This window comes from Montipora foliosa, chromosome 6, assembly GCF_036669935.1.
Source record: "Montipora foliosa isolate CH-2021 chromosome 6, ASM3666993v2, whole genome shotgun sequence".
Taxonomy (NCBI): Eukaryota; Metazoa; Cnidaria; class Anthozoa; order Scleractinia; family Acroporidae; genus Montipora; species Montipora foliosa.
The window spans coordinates 55173570-55192174 of NC_090874.1; the positions used below are offsets into that span (position 1 = coordinate 55173570).

General features: G+C 39.0%; 1 protein-coding gene across 2 annotated transcripts; it reads left to right on the forward strand.

Annotated features, from left to right (window-relative positions):
• Positions 1-1175: 1175 nt before the first annotated feature.
• Positions 1176-16577, forward strand: LOC138007785 (uncharacterized). 2 transcript variants are annotated; one of them, XM_068854853.1, is made up of 7 exons: positions 1176-1312; positions 2462-2751; positions 9814-10063; positions 11306-11597; positions 13211-13323; positions 14357-14540; positions 15697-16577. In XM_068854853.1, the coding sequence occupies exons 2-7, from the start codon at positions 2471-2473 to the stop codon at positions 15753-15755; spliced, it is 1179 nt and encodes a 392-aa protein (XP_068710954.1). In that variant the 5' UTR covers positions 1176-1312; positions 2462-2470; the 3' UTR covers positions 15756-16577. The 2 variants fall into 2 exon arrangements, with proteins under 2 accessions (XP_068710954.1, XP_068710955.1); XM_068854854.1 differs by having other exon boundaries at positions 1186-1312; positions 2401-2751.
• The last annotated feature ends 2028 nt before the right edge of the window (positions 16578-18605 follow it).

The window sequence follows — 18605 nt, forward strand, 5'->3', positions numbered from 1 at the left end:
ACTATTGCACCTCTCAAACAGTTGATAGTATCATTGAGAATGGAAGAGCAATTTATCAGAAATGTTACGGCGGCAAAATATGTTTTTATTTCTGATTTTCTAAAGAAATTAGACGTAGGCCGCTGGCCATGTAAAAGTTATTCATAGAGCAAGATGTCAGGGAAATTTATCTTGTAATGTGGTTTCCAGTAAACAACAGCTTAAAACTGTCATTTTGGATATTAAGGAAAGCAGCACAGGCTTTTTGATGTGAATTTCTAGCTACTGCATTATTTGTGTTTTCCAGTGGTATGCAAAGCAAAAGATGAGTTACCACGTTTTTGTATACAGTGATTCTGAACCAAAAAATGTAACAAAAGTATTTTCAAATGTAGATTCTGTTATTGATCTCTTTTGTTCTATTATACAAAGTAAATTTAATTGTTTTGAAGCAAACTATGAGGTTGCATTTCTTAGATGTTTATGTGAATTATCAAATATAGAAAGGAAACAAATAATGAGAAAGCATAAATCTACTTCAGAAATTGCAGCAAACTGGAAGAAAGAAGAGATAAATTTACAGCCCAATGGACCCAGAGAAAAAATAAGACCTTCCTTCAAATTGTTTTGAAAAGTACAGGTCTATGGGCCCATAAAAAAACAGTCTCTTTCAAATAAAGATGAAAAGTGTAGGTCAATGAACTCACACGATAAAGAGCAACTTCTCTCAAATAGATTCTTGTAACACCTATATACCTTTTTTTTGTAGTGTACAATAAAGTTTTAACTGTCAACAAAAGTACAAATAACATGGCAGCGCATGAGTATAGGCTACTTAGAGCCTGTTGTTAACTTTATTTAAGTGTCAACTGTGCAGGCTTGAGCACTACTTGGGAATTCTGTATAGAAATCAAACTAAATCAACTATCAAACCATAGGATGGTATTTGAGCAAGGGGGAAACCGGAATACCCGGAGAAAAACCTCTCTGAGCGCCATTCTTGCTCTTGGATAAATCGAAATGACTCGCAACTTTCCAAACTGAAAGTGTTTTATTCTGGCAGGAATGATAACTGCGCGTAAGCCGCCATTTATAGCACGATATGTAGATATTGTCATGATGCCCGTTTTGTCCGATCACGATCCTTTGGAAACTGAAACGTTCCAAAGCGAAATGAAACGTCTGGTTTCATCTCCATATCTGGTAATATCACTCCTTCCTGCTTCTTCCTGTGTCGAATCCTTGAAGTTTATTCTCTGGGAACTGAACAACAGCGTTGGCACGGTTAGATCGTAAAGAAATAACTGTCTCGGCGATTGCAAGTACATTTGCAGTAAGTATTTTCTAGTTTTCTACAAATAATACATCTATACCCAAGTTGCGCCAACTGAGTTCACTAAGGCTTTGTAAATAATAGAGAAATTACGTGAAACACTAAACGGCAAACGACGTGCTGCTGCTTGTCGGAGAAGAAATGAAAATCCTCTTATTCTAACTTGTCATTCTTTTTGAGGAAGTTCATCGACATCTGTAGGTAACACGCCAGGCAACGAAGGACCTAAAACTTAAATTTCAGATATGATAGCTCCCCCATTGTACCGAGCAAAACTTTGCCTCTGCTTCCATATCCCGCTTATGATATATGAATTAAAGCGTGACCCAAGTATAATTTCGTTGCTGTTTTCTTCTTACAGATGAGATACAGATAGGATAGATGATAGAGGGAGGACAGAAACTAATGTCACGTTAAAAACATTCTCGAACGTGCCACCTGGAATATCCAAACTCCAGCCACGCCGCTATAATTGTACTAAAGGCGCTGCTACAATGGGAAGTGTTTCGTGCAACTTGTCTCGCATTGTTTTAGCGACATTGTGGCGAGACGAGTTGCACGAAACATTGCACGAAACGTTTCACAGTGTAACACCTTGCAACGGCCAAAATCGTTGCGGGATAAGTTGCACGAAAACTAGAACTTAATTCTACGTTTGGCAACGGCTCTTGCAACTATTTTGGCCGATGCAGGGTGTTACACTGTGAAACGTTTCGTGCAACTTGTCCCGCCACAATGTCGCCTAAACAATGCGAGACAAGTTGCACGAACCATTTCACATTGTAACTGCGCCTTCAGAATCCTACATTGAAGCGCCCCTTGAAGAATTTGGTATATTTGACTCTCCAGTTCCCACGAAAAATAAGGTTTGGGTAGATACAGACACTTGGAGCACTTTGGTTGTTAGATGTTAGTATAGCTACCATTTATGGAGCTTTTTAAAAGCTCCATGTAAGCTCCAATGACACGGAAATATTTGGAATTGTTTGGCCTCCAATAAATTTAAAAGTAGTGAGAATTACTCTGGAAAAGGTTAGCAACCATCGTTTCGCTCCTGTTTTACGAGTATATCTTGAATTTGCTTCCAGCGAACTCACTAAGGACGTCTTAAAGACACTACAATGATTCCGATGACAATTTAAATTTCAGTTTGAGATCATGATCGAGGAGCTGCTTTATAAGTTTGCTAAGGAGAACTTTGGTGATGCTAACTTCTTACCACTGTTGCATGGACATTCAAAGACAGCAAAACCTTTAGCTCTGTTAGTCAAACGAAAAAGATCGATTTGGAAGCGTCCCTTTGGGAAGAAGGAAATTATAATTCTTGATGGCCTGGAAAAATACTTGGACAGCAACGAAAAGGACTTTCTGAAAGACGTCGAATCAAAGATAACGAACGAGCAAGTGATCGAAAAAGGGAGCGATGCTCCAGCGGCCAGGTATGTGTTTGCTTATAAAGGAATTAAGTTGTAATGATTTGTGTGAGTTGTTTGTTAAGCCATTTGCCCAGGCATTTTCAAGGACCACGGACTCTGGCAACTAACCTTGAAAAACATTATGGGCTGGAGGACAGGCTAGAAGGTGGTGTTAGTAAAAACGGAGAGTTATTGTCCAGAGTAGAAGTTTCGGTTAAGCACAGAAAACAAGAGGCTACAGTTAGCCTAAACTCGGGCCAGCAAAAATACAGGGGTGTATGGTTAATTTAGCACTAAAGAAAAGAAGGGAGAGAAGTCTCTCCTTCTCACATCGGCCTTACATTGCGCTTCTCATGATGTTCGAATGTGTGTGTAGTGAATACCCGGACCCGGGTCATCTTGATTGTAGATGGTGGCAATGACCACTGACCATGGAAACGAGGTAAAAATAGTGTATTTATTCCAAAATGGCTAAGCACAGCGTTTTTTGCTAATCGATGGGTATTTTTGCTTAGTTTTTGAGAAAGGAAAGTTAACGCTAATTGAACGGTTTAAGATGAAACGAAATGACTCATCGAAACATCTTTTGCGCATGCAGAAAAAAATGAAAGAGAAATGAAGGGGAAATTTGAAAACATCTTTCCAAGATAAACAACCTTTCGTGCAGTGATGCACGTAAAGGTCACTTTGTCCCGGCGCGACACGTGAAGATGTGCACAATATCTCGACACTTGAAAATACTATGTTAGTTTGTTCAAAGTCTGAGTCTCAGAAGTACACAAGTTCCTTGAGGATGGCCATGCCAAATGAATCCATAGCACAAGAATCAAATATTTAAAATATACCATTTGTTGTAATTTAAATACAGAAATATGCACCCAGTTGTCAAAATATAAAAGATCAAATTTTGGAGAGCACTTATCAAAGACATACAGTAAGCAAAATCTATTGTGCAACTTCCATGTACATTACCAGTATGACTTGGGCTGTATTGAATCTGAAAAGTTGTGTTGAATGCTATGACATCTGCAGGTAATGTATGGCAATCCTAATCGGAAAATGGGTGGAATTTCGTGGTTTTCTTCTTCTTCTTCTTCTTCTTCTTCTTCTTCTTCTTCTTCTTCTTCTTCTTCTTCTTCTTCTTCTTCTGCTTCTTCTTCTTCTTCTTCTTCTTCTTCTTCTTCTTCTTCTTCTTCTTCTTCTTCTTCTTCTTATTGTTATTATTATTTCTTTTCCGTGTCAGGAAAAGTCTTCCCTATCCCTTTGCTGGTAAGTAGTGTCTTTGTGCGTAGAGTCTTCTGCGCGTATGTTTAGTCAGTTTCAGGGGATAGTAGAAATGCGTAAATTATATTCGGTGGTCACAGAAGAAAATTTAATTAACCTCCAATGGCGTCGAAAGTCATTGTAACGCGAATGGCGTTTTAGTTGAGCTTTAAATAAAATATACCCTTATGGCGCTCAATAATGGAAAGTCAATTGGATAAACAACACAGACGGTGAAAATAAAGATGTGGAATCTTTATTTTATTAGCGACGAGTAATGGTCTTCGACAACAATTGCATCTTTCGCCCTCGGATATCACAAAGTGTGCTTTGTTTCTAATGTTATTTGGCTAACTATGGTGTTATGTACAACACTGAAACCAAATGGCAAATTCTGTACGGGTTTAAAAGGAATCGAACGCCTTGAATGCATCACAATGTTTACTGAAGTCGCATCTCAGTTGTCTGGCAATTTACATTTATTTTGTACTCAACTCTGCACAGTCTTCAGGTAAAAAATGGAAATATGACAGTGAAGAATTATTTGAAAGAAAGCTTGTTGTCTCTTTTGTGCTTCATTAGTCACGGTCAAGGTTCTTCCGAAAAGGGTTTTAAGATCCTGGCATGGATTGTGAGACTAAAAGGTATTTAATAGCTGTTGTGTCTTGTTTGTACGCACTCATTTAACCTTCGCTGAGAATTCGAAAATCAGAGTTTTATGTAAAAAAAAAAACTATGTTATGTTTTCTTCATCTGTCATTTGGCTTGCCTTTTACTGTTACCGTGTAGCATGAAAATTTGCTGGACTTTTATTTTGCGGATTGGCGATTTTTTGAGGTTTGCGGTTACCGGTTCAAGCGTTAAAATAACTGGTTCCTGGTTAACCCAATTTATTACTACAACTCACCAGTGCGAAGATTGTTTACATTACTCATTAACACGAAGAGAAATAGCTTTAGATTTTTCAACAATATATCGCTTTAATCTAACCCCAAATCATTCAGATAGTGAAAACTTCATATTTATGACCCATTTCCTTCGCTTTTTGTTTGTCAGCATTATGACTTGCTATACTTCAGGTTCACATATTCATAAATTTGTTTTTACATTACATAGATGTTTAGATTTTCAATTACAAACTCTGTTTTGATTGGCCTCACTGTGTAAATAGTTCACCCTGAAGTCCAAATAGATACGAAACAAAGATAAATAGTGTTTCGTTTCCGGAATGGTAAGGGCAGAAGAAAAGACAAAATACTGTAGTGTGGATATCTCGGTATGTCATATTTATTTGGCTTCTTGAGAAATATGTTACGATGTAATAGCCTGAAAGGTACTTATCTGAGCTATTGCAGAGCTGTATCACGGAATGACAGAAACAGCGCGACCTTGTTTGTTTTTCGAACTGATTGTAAGATGTCCATTATGTTCATTGACCATTAAATTATACTTGTTCATTTCCGCAATACTTCGAATCATAAAATCTGCAAACATCTATTTTACCTTCAAATACATACACTGCATAACATTTCAAATTCCGTTTTCCGTAAATCTTCTATTGCGTGTGTTACATATGAACCATGGCAATTACTAGCTTTACAATTACTGGTTCCTCGTTAACCCAATTTATTACAAAGACTTGTTTACACTACTAATTAACACGAAAAGGGATAACTTGGGAATTTTTAACAATTATATACCGCTTTAATCTAACCCAAAATCATTCAGATATTCAAAACGTCCTATGCATGATCCTTTTCCTTCGCTTTTGTGTTTATCAGCATTATGATTTGGGACACTTCAGGTTCACTTGTTCACAAGTTTGTTTTTGTGTCTCGTAGATGTTTAGATTTCCAATTACAAGCTCTGTATTGATTGGCCACTCTAACTCATTGTGTAAACAGTTTACCCTGAATTCAAAATAAATACGTTTCGTTTCTGAGAAAGTGAAACAACATTTTTTTATAAATCGTACCGGGTATCCCTGATTTCTGTATTAAATTTAACTTTCATTTAGCATTCACCTATTCATCCACGCTTTTGGAAAAGTGCTGCATATCACGTGCTAAGATAGGTAGCTCCAATACTTGTGTTTACGAGCAAGTGATGAAATGTGGATGACTTCGGTACATTGTTAACCAAATAATTGTGTTCCAGAAAGTTTCCTCCTTTTTCTGCTTTTATAAAATAGGCGTCTCAGCCTTTTCTCTGTGATTCTGCTCGGATCTCGGTCACATCTATGTCGATGCACACGCAAATCATAACTAAAGTGAACACACTTTTGCATATCGAGATCTGTATTTCTCCTTTGGAATCAAGTCTTTATTATCATTGAGAATCAAATGACAGGACAGCCTTTCAAAGTACATCAATTAAGAGCTGATCACAGTCTTTACTGATGATACCAAATCTTGTAAAACTGGAAGTTAGAGAACTATATACACAAGATGGCAATGAACACAATCGCTAATATGGATAGTTGAACAAAGGCTATAAGACCATTACAAAGAAACAAAATGTTTAACAATAAAAAACAAAATAACGCAATAGAGAAAATCTTATCTTCTTGGTGAATGGTACGCTGTGCGAATGTTTAAAGATTCCAATATGGCGTCTATGTTGTTTGTCGAGTTATTTTCTTTGTCGCTGTCATCTTCAGAAATAAAGTACCCGCTGCTTATTAAAAAAAATAGTATTTTGACTTGTTTCGCTTTCAATAGTTGCGTCCATTTCAGTTTCATTCAGTTCGCGGAACGACCCGTTTCGAAGCTGACGCTCGACATCTTTAAGTGTGGGTCCCCTACGAAAAGCGTGTGCCTTTCTTTGCATGTGTTTTGAGCACCCCATGAAGAAATCGATTAAGCCAACGGCAACGTCGATCTGCAGTAATCCAAACAACGCATCACAGTGAGTGGTTTGCATTTAATAACCAATGTAAACAGCGCCTTGCGTGCCTTCTATTGTGCATTGCCCAAAACACACCACGTGCTTTCCAGTGATCATTTTGCTGCAAACATGATTTATAACTTGAACTAGACGCTCGGTGAGCGTACACTGGGTTGCCTGTGGCATGGTGCAGCGTTCCAGGCAAATTTTCAAGTCGGGGGTCATTAAGACCATGTAAGGGGTCACCCTGAAGTCATACCAGCAGAGGCCCTTTGGCTCACACGTTCATACGACGAAACAGATCCTTTTCTGAGGTTAAAAACCTGGCTACCGCCCTGTTAATTAATCATTTGTCAGAAAGAAGAAATTCCTGTCATGTTTAGAAAAAACAGGAGCCCATGACACGCACTGCTTACCTGTGGTAGTAAAGTAACACAGGGCTTTATTCCATATTGTCAACTGAGCTGCGTTTTGTCTTCCAGGAGATTCAAGTTGTTTTTGCGTAATATGTAGCTCTAACAGTGCACGATATTGTTTTGGTATTGTATATCATTGTAGTGCAATGGTAGAGATATGTAGTTACTAGCAAAGTACTAAACCCAGAAAGATTGAAGAAAATAAAAGGGAATTGACAAACACTGGCGTCTGGGCTGACATGTTGATCATTTTCAAGTTCCCGCACAACTTCTTTTCACCACAAATTTAAGCGTGTAGTCTGAGCATCTGTCAGCTTTGTAATACAAAGTTCACTGAAGTTACTCGCTATCCGGCGGGGTTAGTATCTGGATAGGTGACCTAAAAATTATACCACTTCGTATAACAAAAGCATTGGGCCGAAAATTCTATTGTAACGCTAACAAATGCGAACTAAGCAAGGTAAAGATTTTGTTAGTTTGCTTTATGCAAAACAATTATTGATGCAAAAGTAAATAAATATTGATATAGTTTTTAGGAAGAGCAGAAGGACGTTTTCAGGACGGTCGATCGAGAATAAAATATTTTGCTATCAGCAATAGAATTTACGACATGAAAAGAATTGAACATTAATTTTGAACTGCGAAAATAAAAAGTTACGATCAGCGACAAACATTTTGGGGGATTTTTGCTACGTTCAATTTTGTTATTGTACTTTTGGCTGCACAAGCAAATCGCAAAATCGAAAGTGACATCGAATTCAGCGGACGCCGTGATCAGGTTACCGCAGCGCGTTTACTCGCGAAAAAGTGAAACATCTGTGTCAAATGATGGCAAGATACAAGGTTTTTGTTTTTGTTAGTTTTCTTTTTCTTTCAAGTGTTATAAAGTTTGAGAAGAAATGTGCGAATTCAACACAAAGATCACAATCGCCCAACTCTTGAGGTTGACCAGTGTTTCGGCAAAGTCAATACTTTACTCTCCAAGACGAGGTTATTTATCACCAGGTAATTCCATCGTTTTGGAAATAGCAGCTACTTTATTATTCATCAGCGTCACAATTTTTATTTATATTTTCGTGAACCCTTCCTATTTCAATTGCGTGCGTGCAAACAAGACACACAATCCGTGTCACAAAGCATATGCGATTAAATAAATTTCTGATCCACTAAAACGCCATTTGCGTTACAATGACTTTCGACGCCATTGAAGGTTAACAAAAATTAGTAAAATTTCCAGTTTTTACAAGAATACTGTAATAAATAGAAATAGCCAGACAACAGAGATCCCGTATCCACCTCAGGTGTTCGATTTGTTCTTTGTTGAACCCATAAGTTACCAGAGAAATTTCCATTTGGTTTCAGTATTGTACATAACACCACACTTGGCAAAATATTAGAAATACGGCTCGGCGGGCGAAAGATTTGTCGAAGTCCATTACTCGTCGCTTCTAAGATTCCAGATATTTATTTTTCACCGCCTGTCTTGTTTATCCAATTGACGTTCCATTCTTGAGCTCCATAAGGGTATATTTTGTTTAAAGATGAGCTAAAACGCCATTCGCGTAACAATGACTTTCGACGCCATTGCAGGTTAATTAAATGTTCTCCTGAGTGCACCAGAGCAATCTACGCGTTACCCCAACCCCCTCAAACCTAACGAAATACACACAGAAGACTTTATTCACAAAGACAGTGGGGAGTGATAGGCAAGACTTACCGACACGGAAAAAAATAAAACGGAGAAATATTACCCATTTTCCGACTGGGATTGCCATACTGGTAACCCAGTAAAAACTCACTTACAATAGAACCAAATATAAATTTAATTTGATTCAATAACAACGTACGATTTGCATGAGATGCACGAGATGCACGAGATGCACGAGTGATTGGCTTGGAAAGGCCTTTACGCTATCTTTGATTGGTTATACTTCCACATGTGAAAGAGCCGTAAGCCGTTCTGATTGGCTGTATAGCCTTTTTTCAGGTGCGAAAATAAAGCCTATAGATTTGTACAAATTTGCTTTATGGAATAAAATCTCATGTATAATGAACATATATATTGTTTTGTTTTTCTTTTTGTTTTTTGTTTTTACATTTTATCTTCCGTTACCCACGAGCCTAAAATGGAATTCCTGGAAAAGTCATTTTGAGAAAGGGGAATGGCAACCCCCAGTGATAAAGGATCGAATAGAGCTTGTCAATCAATGGCACTCGGGAGACAGAGAAAATAGGTGACTCAGTCGCCCGGGACTAGAAGCAAGCAACTCCCATACTAAGCCTATTTCACGGCATTTTTACCGACTGATTTATTTTTATACTACCTTCAGTTCCGGTTCGGTGACGCTATGACGTCAAGTTAGTTTTTTGTGATTGGTAATCAGGCTCCTGCGGGAGTCTCAATCGCGGGAAATTCAATCTACAAATAAATTGGTCTGTCAAAACGCCTTGACAGGAATATAGGGCTGTTGTTCGCTCCTACTACAATGAGTGACTGACAAAAACAATGTTTTTTTTGCAGCCATAGGGAAGGTAATTTGGACCTTGGCGAAATTGGCGAGATATCGCTGACTATTGATGACAACCTTGGAGACCTCCAGCTTGGAAAAGTTAGTCAGAAATATATATCGGATTTAGACCTCCGTGAAATACTAAGAAGCTTTGAACTGGATGCCGACAAGATGAGCTGTTTACAAAATCAAGAACTGCTTCTTGTAACAACCGTTGTTTACAGCGAGAGATTTAAGGTTCAAGGAAACAGGAAACATGTGGTAGTTACCCTTTACTGTCGTCTTTTTGTGTTTGGAACAGATATTTTCATTTTTGTTGACTTAATTTTTTGTTTCGACTCAACCTCATCCCCAGGGTCTACTCTCCAAGAAGACCCCGGTGACGAGGTTGGTTTCGACTTGTCTTTCCTCTTTGCACTTTCCATTTTGTATCAGCTGTAGTTGTGCAGATTTGGGAAATGTTCTTTTCCGATTTGCGATTTCTGTAAGCTTCCTCTTCCAAAGGGAACCTCTAACAATCATAAAATGTTGAAAATACATTTTTTTTTCTGGGGGAAAAGAAAACTCTCCTTTCAATCTTTGAAAAAATATTATTTAATTCAAGTCTGTTTTACCCGTATGACGTGAGCATTAGCACACATGAAATACGCTAACATTTATGCCTTTTCGGATTTTCGTCGGGAAGGAAATTTTTGCAACTGTTTTGTCTCGAAGTGTGTAATTTTAACATAATACATGTGCATAACTTAGGGAAGTACGATCGTCCTGGTGAGTGTGGTCCTGAGAAGGACTGTTCTGGATGACATTGATGAACGCTTCGACAACTTTCGTTTGACTCTGCAGAGAAGATGACTTCCACAGAGGTTGTGGAAACATCGACCAATGTTACCCAAACAGTACTTCTTAGCACTACACTCACCCGGACGATCGTACTCCACTTAGTTATGATATGACTCCTGGGTTTAGAGCCGGCATTACGAGGGACTTGAAGATTTACTACGGCGGCGACGACGAAAACGTCGCTTCAAAATGTAACTTTGCACAATCCTAAGTTTTTCGCGGAGAAAAATTGTTGCGTTTTCAAACGAATACGGATACCTGTGGACGGAACCATAGGTAACGACAACGCCACAATTGTGCTGCACGTGCGCAATGCATTTTGTCTTGTATTAATTTTTGCGGTACTTTGCATAACAATGACGAGAAATCACCAAATTTGAGATTTTGACGACAAATTGTAACCCTTATTCTCCATTTGTACCCTGAAACCGCTCCTAGCCAATTTGTTTGTAGAATATTTCCGCCACATAATTATAGAACAAGAACGAGATGAAAGAATCGCGAAAGACTTACAATAGAGCAAAGTTTTGAGGTGATGTTTCCGTTAACGTCGCAGTCCATAGTATTTTCGTTACTGTAGTCATCGTTGTTTTTTTAAGCTCCTTAATATGCAATTTGTATCATGATGTTATTGACATTTTTGTCATCTCTTTCTGCTTTCAGTGGGGAATAGATGCAGAATTGGAGCTTCCATCAGAGCTTGCTAAGGTTTTGAAACCCAAAGTCCACTGCACATACAAGGAAAAAATCATCCCTCCAGGTGTGGCAACTAGGAATGAATTGGGGCCAATTCTCTTCAAGTACTGTCGCGTTCAGTACAATGAAACAAGCAAAAAGCTGGAGATGGTGAAAGGGGAGTTTGTTGGAAACACAATATCAAGAGCAACTAAGGAAGATGATGATGATGATGCAGGGATTCCAATTGATCGGGATGCAGATGGCAACGATTTACCAGGTACGTCAGAGCTTTAGGTTATGAAGAAACGAAGCAAATAAGGCAGGATATGGAGGGCATTGCCTGGTGTTTTTCAAAACATGGATCTCTTCTCCTAAATTTCTGGATTGGAATCAAAATTTACACTTGTAAACCGCCCTTTCGCATTATTAATGATAATGAATGTAGCGCAGACTATCATAAACGATGTTCAGCTGTGCTGTTAAAACCTCTTCATGTGTCTATCACCTCAACAAAGGTTTCCAATTTGTATAGAGCGAGTTTCAGTCGAGTGTCGTAAAACCAAAACCAAAGTAATTACTTTGGCCCGCTAAAAAGAAGGGAGAAAGTCCAGTTAACCAATCAAAACTCGAAGTAATTACACGTACCCGACACAAATTGCAAAGCGCGGTAAAAATGTGTACTTCTGATTGGTTGAAAAAGTGGCACGAGAACTTTGAACCAATCACGTTGAGTGACGTAGTGCAAAACCAAAGTAATTCGCTAATTACTTTCGACACTCAATAGCCCTTTTAACGGTTACTTTTTCTCATTTGCATTACAATGTACCGTGGATGCGAGGCAATTTGGGGTTAAAACTACAAAATAGCCCGAAATTGCCTCACATACATGCTAGAATTATATTGTAATGCAAATGAGAAAAACTAACCGTGAAAAGGCCTATTGAAAACTGCTCTATGCTCCAAAATTGTTCCAAATATATTGTGTTGTTTTTAAGAACCTTTTTATTGAAAATTCGCTGCTTTTATACAGAGAAAATATATACATAAAATCACATCATATAAACAAGAAATTGAAACTAAAATAGTAGAAAATGCTTTTAACCCATTCATCCCTGGACTGGGACTTAGTAGATTTTACTATGTCTAACGCCAGACGATTTTGGTGCTTCAGGGAGTCAGTGGGTTATGCCTTTTGAAATAAAGATGTTTTTATTTGTTTCTTGAAAGCCACACCTTTGTCGCATTTAACATCTTACAATAGTCACGAAGTAATTGCCATAACGCAAATATATAGTCTCTCTCCCGGGGGCCTTTCAGGACTAATTTACAATTCTTTGTGGGGCACTTAAGGCAGACTGCTTGTTACGCAGTTTACAATTAATTTTAGGAAATGAAAGATTTCCCCGTCTAGATAACGTCAGACCACAACACCGGGGACTATGTCCCCTACTCTTATCGAATAGTGAGTGGGTTCTTTAACGTCTCATACTGTTTGAGGGGACCTCCGGTTTGCAGTCCTTATACGAGAAGACTTGAAATTCTAACCATTTGCAGATGTAATTACAAAGGCAACACATTCTTCTAAGAGAGATCACTCTCCTGGCATACGAAATGTTTACTTCCGGTTTCCGTCCGAGGCATCAAAACGTCGCGTGCTTAAACTCCCTATTTGAAGGTAATATGTTCCTTTCAGATGGACCAGCTAAGGTAAATGCTCTGGTATCAAGGATCTTGAGGTATTTTAGGCGATGGCAAGATTAGAAGTTGTTCTTTGCAGCTAACCCGTGCTCATATTTTCCCCAGAACAAGTCAAAATTCGTGCACTATCGAGCTAATTACATAAAGATAGATGGTTGCAGTCATTTTGCTATGATTTACTTTTGACTCCAGATTATTTCACTGCCGAAGACATTAAAATGATGGACACTATATACAAGACGGTTCTAATGACAGAGAAGAACCGAGAGCAACGAAAAGCGCGGGTCAGAAAATACCTGGGATGGGTGAGTCAAGAAACAAAATTGTTAACTTGCCAGTAGATCTGAAGGATATAGGCTTGGGGATTGGGGAATACCTCCCTTGATTGATTCACACATCTTTGCAAGACGGAAAAGGAGGTAGAACAGCAACCTCGTTTCCAGAAGAGAGACCCTGGGAACGAGGTAGGTAAACAAGATCAGGAATCAGCAAAACAACACAAGACGGTGGATAGTTTCAGGGCAGTGACAAAGGTATTGAGAAAGAGAAAGGCATAGTCGCTCTTTTGGCTTTTGATTGGTGTTAAGAAATATCCTAACTGTTCCTTGACCAAAACTGGCAAGCACGGGGAAAACCACTCCGAGCAAGTCAAGATGATTACATGGACATAGAACGCCAAAGGCAAAGAACGTCTACAATTTGCTCGGGATTTCGCTAAATTCGGACAAATGTATGGTAACTCGCCACACAATTAGTTAATCCCGGTTTGAAGGAGTTTGTACTGGGATGGGTGACCGGGTAGAAGACATAGTTTTTTGATTTTCCCTTTTGATTGTAATCCTGTATAGTTTACAAAACCTGGGGCCCTTTTCTCGAAAGTCCCGAAACTTTACGGGCCGTTTTTGGGTGTCACAATTCGGAATCCGTTTGTATTTCAAGAACGGAGAGGATTTAAGTCGTCCGGCCGCCGCCGCCGCGACTTCACATTCCTTTTTTCTTTTGGTTATCTTAAAAACATGTTAAAATATCGGCTTTCCAAAAGAATCGGTTGGCGGTTTCACAAATGACCTTTCGGGCCCGAAACGTTTTTGGGACTTTCAAGAAAAGGGCCCCTAGCCGCTTATGTCTTTTAAATGGCAGCATATTTTTTAAACTACAGACACGTTAACGGTCGGTATCCCCCGTAACCGGTACTGTTTCTTTTGCTTTCGATTGGTTAACGATGTAAAAGCACACTATTTTGGCAAATTACGAGTGGCAAAGCAAAACCAGTGCAATAGCAAACTTGCGAAAATCAAGTGATACATGTAACGCGCTCACAGTGCCATCTCTTCACAGTTTGAAAGAATATTGACCACTGATGAGACGAGGATTTTACTTCCTGTGCCGTTGACCAGTGGCGACTGCAAATTTCTGCAAAGCATGTACATCCCAGCAACTACGAGTCAGCGTATACTTGATTTTACTGGAGTAACGAGAGAAGACATTCAGAGCTGTGGAATTATTTTCAAATTGCTTGATGGTAAGTAAGGGAATGACATATCTGTTGTTTGAAAAGAAATGAAGAATCATGCAGCGTTCGCCGGGATTATTACTGACTGGGTCATAGGTCGACTTGAATTCATAGTAACCAAAAGAACAATTTAATTTCATCTTGATTACAATATTGTGCTAAACTGCTGGACAGAAACCTCACGCTCTTGATCCTACTGCGCATGCACAAGAAATTGTGTCACAGGAGTAATAAACTAAGCAGCAATTTTAATTTTACTTGCTCTTACATTAGCGAATTCTGAGGATAAATTGCCATAGAAATTCATTTAAAAGCCGTATTTTGCCCTTAGCGCCAACTGGAAAATTAGTGACTTTCCGTTGTCGAAATCTTGGATGTTTCCCACCTTAAAAGCACTGTAAAGCTCGAACAGGCTGGGTCAAAGAATACCTTCGCAGCCACAATTTGACTGAACCAAAAAATATAATTTATACCTGCCCGATTTGTGCAGGCGAGTGTCTGATTGGCGGAGATTACAATGCCTCACCTCACGCGTCCAGCCGTGATCTAAGGAGTGACCGCTGGCTCATTTCTCGAAACAGCGGCTGGTAATCGAGCCAAGAAACAATGAAGCTTGCATCACCTGTTTCAGTGTTTGCATCAGTAGTTCTCTTCAAGGGCTTAACTCAGTTCCTCTCAAAGGACACTGCAAAAACACGACATATGCACCTAAACTCTCTATTATCCCTTACGCAAGAACAATGCATGTGTTCAAATTGAAATTAATTTAAAGAACCACGAAGGCTTAGAACAGTTTACTATGAGATACTTTGCCTTGAAGGCTGTAATAAAAGAAAACAAGTAATCTTTCTGTTACGCGCTGTTCAGGTAGTTTGTATCAATATTGCACTTATGGATTAAAGTGAAGTTTAAAATAAAGAACGATGAGTCAGACATTTCAACAAGACTGGAATGAGCAAAAAACTAAATCTCTTGACAACAGCCCTTCTGCAAGGCGATCACACGTTCTATCCCAGGGAGACAGGTAACTGTTTCATCGATTCTGGAACAACCCTCAGGCTAAGTAACCTTTTGCTAGTTCCCTCCTTAGTCTGATAGCTGATATGTGAGAGATAAATAACCCAAAGGTTTATAAAACTAACACAATTTGAAATTTACTCCTCAGATCTGCCTGACGAGGATTGGACAGAGCTCGAGATGACACTTGACGCTGCTGAAGACTAAAAGCATTACTATTTACGTTTATCGCCCTATGTAAAGGAATCCAGGTTCTAAATCCCGAGTCGTGGATTCCGGATTCCAAACTCACGGCTCCACCGAATTGGATCCCGGATTCTGGATTCCATACTATGGATTTCGGATTCCACGCTCTTGATTCCAGATTCCAAAGCCTCACATTTGCTGGATTCCGGATTCCTTCACATCGGGCGACGTTTAGCTGTCAATAGGGAGCTTATGCAAGGACAACGACGCCGCCAAAAAGAACGTCGTCTAAAAATACTATTTCGCTTTATTGTAATAATTTCGTTACAACCAGAGGTCGTTCGGAATGGAAAGTGCGTATGAAACTTGCAGGAATAAAATTGGCATGAATTGTTTGGTTGTTCGGGGAGAAAATGTATTAATGTTTCGTTTGGTTCTCACGTCCTCTACACAACCTGAAAATTGGTCAATTCACGTCGTTGTCAGGACGAGGACGGCGGCAAAGAAATGCACCAAAAGAAAAAGCGCACTTGCAGGGAGTGGAGAGCTTTTGTTTTTGCTCATTAGAGTTATTTTTTTTTGTTGTGTTCTCGTAGACGTTGTCGTCGTCCTTGCGTAATCTCCCTGGTTGTTCTTCCCGTCAGTTGACATTCGTGTCATCAGCCTTGATTGAGACTAGTTTGCCTCATTAAAAAAAAGATTTTCTTGTCGCTTCTTTTACTGCATAATTGTGAGAAACAAACAACTTGTTGGAAAATCCCCTATTTTCATCTGAGCACAAGAGTAGTGTAAAATTTGTAATAGAGAGTGTTTAAAATTAAACAATATATATTTTTTGTTTGACAGCTGTTATTGGATTTTTGGATTTTTAAAGTTGGTTTTGAGGATCGAGCTATCCTATGACTTAAACCGATGCAAAGAGAGAACAAACTGCTCCAAAAGGTGTCCGATCCTTATTTCGTAAGATTGCTGATTATTCTGTATGACGAGACCGTTTTGAAGGGGACGAACTTAGTCTATTAATAACGTGTGGAGGCTTTGGTTAATTTGCGAAAAGAGCGAATAAACATTGTAATACCCAGCGATTTCATCGAATAGTAAATTAACTTACAAAGGAACATGTTACCATCAATAGTACTGGCAAGTAAAAGATCTTTGTACACGAGCACAGTTGTAGCTAATGATAGTTCAGCCCCATCATTGGAGTACGCTACTGTGTGTCTTCACTTTTATCTCGGGTTGCAAGTGAATAGATGCCCATTTCGTATTGTTTAAAGGGGAACTTAAGGCCTAAACTCATATTATTATTTTTTCCTTGATTATTAGGAAGAGTGAGCTGTACGAATGAAGTTTTGATACTTGCTTTTGCTTCTCCGTTAATATGAGCAAGAAAATTGAATTTAAAGTTGCGTTTTTCCTGCTTTTGGGGCCTCATCATTCATTGTCGGCTCAAAGTATTATCAGCGGAAGAGTTTGACTTCACTGTAAATATAAAACTTGATTAAAGGAATATAACAGACCTACACGGTCTCCCTTTTGTGGGTTTGAGCTTACAGTTTATGATGAAGGAAGTTGAAACATCAACCGCGTATTCGTGGCCAAAGCTTCACAGAAAGAAATCCTCAATTTATGGCTTCAGTTCCCCTTCAAATGCAATGAAAAATATTCAGTTGTTTTTAACTTCTTGACTATAAGCTAAAACCCCTAATAGGTGTAAAAACTAATATTATCACCATATCCCTTCCATTTACCACATTTAATAAAGTAGTTGTCGGCCAAAGTTAAATTTAAATGAACGCTGAATAAATCCCTCGCTTTGTTTGCTTTAGGTGTACGCGCTTCTAATGGAGAGCTTTGACAGAATGGGTGTGTTTCTTGATGACATCAGAAACGTGGATAAGAGTGCATTACTTTAGCTTAGAGAGCCTGGGGCCCGTTTCTCGAAAGTCCCGAAAACTTTTCGGGTCCGAAAAGCCACTTGTGAAACTGCCAACCGCTTATTTTGGAAGGCCGATCTTTTAACATGTTTTCAAGCTAACTAAAAGAAACATGTCCGTAAAGATTGACAACTTAAATCCTCTCCGTTCTTGAGATACAAAGGGAATTGTGGCACCCGAAAATGGCCCGTAAAGTTTCGGGACTTTCGAGAAACGGGCCCCTGGTTTCTTTCCTCTGGAAACAATGTTAACATTGTATGTGGTCTCTTTACGAACTAAGACGTTTTAAGATGAAGTTTTTGAAAATTCTACTCCTTTGTCTGTTGTAGCTTTGCGGCCCGAAAAAGCCAATGGTTACAAGTGACACTACGTTCCACCTATCGCGAAGGAAACAATTCCATCTTTATCTTAAAAATGAAAAGCTCTCCAGACTCATTTTGCATGTTGGTTCATTGAAAACGTGTAAAAGAAACAGTTTTCAAAACTGGTGGGTCGCAGATTCACAATTGGCTTTTCGCGTCTTTTCCTGGTCTTTACAAAATAGGAAAGAACAGCATCATTTCAAAGTTTCATTTCTCGAGACCGCCTTGGTTTGCAGACACAAAAAGATTTATGGCCCTCGTAATACGCCCGAAACATTTTGGGCGTCTTTTCAGAGACCTTATATTTCTCTCTGTCTCCAAACCCAGGCCTTTCATGTACACGAAACTTTGCAATTATGTTGTTTCATCTGGTCTTGTAAATCTGTTGAAAGACCAGCTTTCTAAAATGGGCAGATCGTTGCTTCAAAATTGGATTTTCTGGTCGAAAATCTAAAGGGAATTCAGTGTTGATGCAGTGGTGCGAGAGCACCAATGTGTCCGAGTCTCTTGCCGGACTCTGTCACACTTGTGGGTTGCGTTTCCTTGTTCTCTGCACTGCAGCGAAGTTATTT